Raw genomic sequence first — 5000 nt, forward strand, 5'->3', positions numbered from 1 at the left:
TCCCTCGTTACCGCTACCTCCTTGTTTCTACTTGTTATTTTGTTAATAATGAGATCCACGATCTCATTGTGGCGGCGGATAGTGTGCTCCTTCATTACCGTGCACTGTCCCAGTATGTGTCCTAGCGTTTCTGGCAACGCTTTGCATTTTCTGCACCTTACATCCGCCACCGGGCCAGCTCTATTTAACGCTACTCTGTTTACGGTGGTGTTGGTGCGCATTTTAAGGGCCGTTATAAATCTGCATGGCTTCAGGAGCATTGGATTATAAAGCCATGCATTTCCAATTTTATCGTCGGTGAGAGACTTAACCGACTTTCCTTGCGCCACCAGAGCTGCCCACGATGCGAGCTCTTGTCTTCTCGCTAGACTCTTGAACTGCTTTATGCTGTTCATGTTAATAGGCCAATTGATTCGGGCAGAGGCCGACAGACTCTTGAGACGGTTCACCATGCCTGCCGCCTCTGCTAGAGCTCGCATCATCTTGTCCTCGGACTCAATAAATTTGAGTCCTGCCCTTAAACTAGAACTCACCACCACAGTCTCTAGTTTAGGGAAACCTAGTCCCCCGTCTCTCTTGCCGCAGTATAATAATCCATTTGCCGTAGACTGCTGCAAGTGGTAAATATCTTTAACCACTACCCGTAACTCCTGGTCCAGTTGCCTAAGATAGGTTACTGGCGGTACTGCCAGCACCAGCTGATACAGGTAGTGCGGGACCAGGTATGTGGAGATCAGATTTACCTTTTGGTGAGGTTTCAGCGCCAGGTTTTTAATTCCCTGGATCGCTGAGCAGAGGTCGTCCTTTAGGCCCTTAATATCAATACCAGCCCAAGGAGATATTCTTACCCCAAGGTATTTTAGTGTGGTACCCGCATCCGCATACGGGATACCGTCTCCACTTAATAGAGTCAAACCGGGATCTGCTAGGTACCAGGAGTCTTTAGTAATAGTAATGCGGAAGGCTGCGCACTTCTTAGCTGCAATGCTCATACCTAGAGCCTTTAGGTATCCTTCCGCCAATCCTAGCAGATGACTGGCTTGTGGTGTTGTTTTTGCCGTTAGAATTAAGTCGTCGGCAAAAGCCAGTACCGAGATGCCTGCCTCATCTCCAATTTTGTAGCCCGGTTGACCTTCCAGCGCTAGTAACATAGGTTCCATTACCAAGTTGAATAGTAATGGCGACAGGGGGTTCCCCTGCTTGACCCCGCGCTGGAGTTTAATCTCGATTATATCCTCCTTATTCTTTATTACTGTGCGCACCTTTTTGTAGGAGTCCACCACGAGTCGCACCACTAACTCGGGCAGCCCCTTCTTTCGCAGAGCGACCCCAATAGCCTCGTGTGGGATCGTATCAAAAGCTTTGGAGACGTCCAATTGCACTGCGACCACACCTTCTGATGTTTTGGAGTGCCTGAGCAGCTCACTGAAAATATGCACGTTATTAAAACATCCCGCTTCTGATGTGAAGCCTTTTTGACGAGGTGTCATTGAGATGCACCTTCTCAGTTTTTGGTCGATTATTCCCCAATATAGTCGAGCCAGAATCGAACTGATCGTTATAGGTCGATAGTTCGTGACCTGGTTCTTATCTTGCCCCTCTTTGGGGCAAGATAAGAACCAGGTCACGAACTATCGACCTATAGCGCAACAGCGTGGTTCTATTTGTTCTCCAGGCATCTGGTTGATATGCACGGACCATAATTATGTTATACCAGAGCCGGAGAATTTCTATGACCGCAGCGTGGCTAACATCAGTTTTTGTTAGGCCGTCCGGTCCTGGTGCCACATTGGTCTTTGTCCGATTTATCCTGTCTCTTATTTCTTTATACGAGATCTGGGTAAAGACATCCTCGACCGCCAGCTTTGGCTCGACCTCCCCAAAATCGGGGAGGTTTATTTGTGGCTTGGTGCCCCATAGTGAGTTGTACAGGCACTGTATATTGGTTGTGTTGAGGTCGACTTTTGATTCCTCAGTCCAGTCTATCTTTTCCCTTACATATTTGACTAGTAGACCTGGATTTTTCCTGTACAACTCCTGAGTTCTTGCGTATTTGAACTGTTTTTTGCCTTTGCTTTTGGTCTTTCCACGCACTTTCCTTTTACCTTTCTTGATCTCGCTGCAGCCATGCAGCACCTCGCTTACTGCTATGTCCACCATGTCCAATTCTTGCCTTGTTGGCATAATGCTTCCGTTACAAGCAATACTCTCTAGTACGCCTTTGAGCAGCTGGACGCAAGCCGCCATCTCGGTTGGAATAGCTTCAGGGATTTCGCCTTGCATTACTTTTGTCGCTATTCCCTCTTTCCAGATAGCTTCTGCGAGCGAGTCCGAGGCTTCCGCTATGTTCGGCACCGCCGTGTCGGTGCCGTTGCGGGCCAGCTCTTCCGCGTTTGGATGTGGCGGATCCCCGGGAGGGACAGGCAACTCATCACCTTCCACGGGCACATCAATACTTCCCTTATCCGCTCCATCTCCACTCTGCACCGCCTTGTCGGTCTCGTTGCGGGACAAATCCTCCGCGTTTGGATGTGGCGGATCTCCGGGAGGGGCAGGCAATTCATCACCCTCCTCGGACACATCTATCATTCTAATTTCCTGCTCCGCTTCCTCCATCTCTTGTTCTTCCTCAATCTCTTCTAATTGAACCAGGATCGCGTCCCTTCTCTTCTTGTACGTTGCTGTCGCTCTCTTGTCTCTGATCTGTTTCCCAGTTTTACCTGGTAGAAACTCCGTCATAAGACTAGCAACGTTCCTCTCTCCTCTGAATCGGACCTCCAAATCCAACATCCGGTTCTCCTCTTCTTCTGTAAATACTTTCCCTTTTCGGGAGGTATGTGCTTTCGGCGCGGGCCCGCCTGCTCGGGCCGCGTTTCTGATGTCCGGATGATCGTGCCTTTCATGTTGAGAGAGGCCGGACTTTGTTTTAAAAGCTTTGTTGCATTCCGCACACACCTCCCAACTGGGCGGAGTCTGCACCGGGCCAGTGCATTTTGGTACGTGGCATAAGGCCGCATGTTTCCTTTGATATCGCTTATCACAATTCATGCAGACATACGCTATCTCCTTGTCTGCATGACACTCGGCAATGTGCCTAATCTCATCGTTTAGGTTGAGCGCCATAAAGTTCCCTCGCCCGTTATTTAGACACTGTTGGCAACTTCTTCTTACAAAGGGAACTCTAATCTCATAGTCCTCGTTCTTAACTTTGACATCAGCATTGATCCCCTGCCGGCTCGTCGAGGGAGCGGGATCGGCTCCCCCACCGTCCGAGGCACTCCTTAATCTATATTTAGCGACTGTATAATTCACGCAAGGGGTTGCTAGCCCCATGCATGCTTTTTTGTTCCCTGGTACGGAATCGTACCGCTAGCACCAATTAATGTTGGCCCAAGTTCCAGGTGCACTCAGTATTCGTTGGCAATTCTAGGCTGCTCATCACCCCGACGGTCGTTTTGGTGGCTAAAAGCCAATTTCTGGGCGTTAAAGACGCTTTAATCGCTGTACACAACTCAGCCGTCGCACTACCGTTTTGCAAGGAGGCGACGTTACCGGGAGGACCACGAGGAGGTGTGTGTACAACTTGGATGCGAGAGGCTATGTATTCGCATCGCGTCCCAACTATACTCTCTCAAGTCCGCTCGCGGCGTGTTGCTTTGAGGGCCGAGAGAGTCATAGTTACTCCCAAGTTGGAGCAAGGCCAATGAGGGCCAAGCCCGCAGCTGGTTTCAAACTGGCGAACACCAGCCTGCGGTGCGAGCGCATAATGGAAATCATGGCAATTCGCCAACAAGGGTGAACAGTTAATCTGTGAAAAAGTGGAACCACGAACTCCCACAAGGAGAATCACCACCCAAAGCTCGTATCTGCTTAAATTGGTTATGATACCAGCACCCAACTAGACCGTCGGGGTGAGGAGCAGCCTTGAGTGCCCGATCGTCGTGGTTGACTCCAAGCGACGTTCTACACAAGGAGTTAAATATGGATAGTGTCTCAGAAGAAGCCTCGGAGGCGGATGCTTTCGTTTGCATTTCTGGCGAGGCATCTGCTGCCTGTGCGGCGAAAAAGCGAAGTAGCGCGAGCGACGCTCGTGTCCCAGGGGCGTCGTCGGACGGGCGATGGGACCTTAGGCCAATTCGGGCTAAACAAACCTATGACATCCAAGGAAGTATTGAGGCGGCCTTGAGCTGCCCGAAATGTTATGAGCTAGGCTCGAACATCAGCTGTATCGGATCTAAACAGCTGAGTGTACACATTGAGAAAGAGCATCCTATGGTGCATGTCATCTGGACATGTGTAAAATGCAATAAGCGCTTTTCCAAGGTTCATGCCTGGCGCTGCCATTACGCTAAATGTAAGGGTGAAATGAATGGCCCAGACGGAGCATACCAATGCGACGTCTGCCCGAGAACCTTCGATTCCAAGACTGGCCTCAGTCAACATGAAAGGCACGAACATCCGAACCTTCGGAATCAAAAAAGAACTGACGCAGCAGAAGGAGCTGTCGGAGTGAGTGGTAGAAAGCTCACCGTGTGGTCAGAAGAGGAGTTATGCAGACTTAAAGAGCTTAGCGACAGATTTCAGGGCGAAAGAAGCATCAATATTAAACTGATGGAACACTTCCCTGGCAAAACCAATAAACAAATAAGTGACGCCAGACGTCGCTGGAGGTCAGTTGAGCCCCTCCCTGCCCACCCTCCTGCACGAGAGGAGGCACCGACAATACAGCAAGCCGAAGCACCGGTCGCGCATGCTGAGTCAACCATAGAGTTGCCAGCCACGATCCCGGACGATGCTTGGAGAGAAGGCCTGATTAACGAGGCACGGAAACCGTACGAGGTTCCGAATAATTGGGAAGCCTCGATCAATAGATTGTACGATATGATTGACCCGCCGGTTGCAAATGAAAATAAAAATGTCGATAAAATGTATAGCGAGATAATGAGAGAACTGGTGAGAATAAAGGAAAACACCAACGGAAAGGGAGCAGACAGGAGCTC

At 49.9% G+C, this 5000-nt stretch overlaps 1 protein-coding gene across 1 annotated transcript; it reads right to left on the reverse strand.

Annotated features, from left to right (window-relative positions):
* Window positions 1-1587: 1587 nt before the first annotated feature.
* LOC145947890 (uncharacterized) lies at window positions 1588-3333 on the reverse strand. Its single transcript, XM_083057669.1, has one exon. The coding sequence runs from the start codon at window positions 3331-3333 to the stop codon at window positions 1588-1590; it is 1746 nt and encodes a 581-aa protein (XP_082913795.1).
* Between the last annotated feature and the right edge of the window lie 1667 nt (window positions 3334-5000).

Source organism: Prenolepis imparis, unplaced genomic scaffold, assembly GCF_030444845.1.
Source record: "Prenolepis imparis isolate NDT839.2.m4 unplaced genomic scaffold, iyPreImpa1.0 SCAF_178, whole genome shotgun sequence".
Lineage (NCBI taxonomy): Eukaryota > Metazoa > Arthropoda > Insecta > Hymenoptera > Formicidae > Prenolepis > Prenolepis imparis.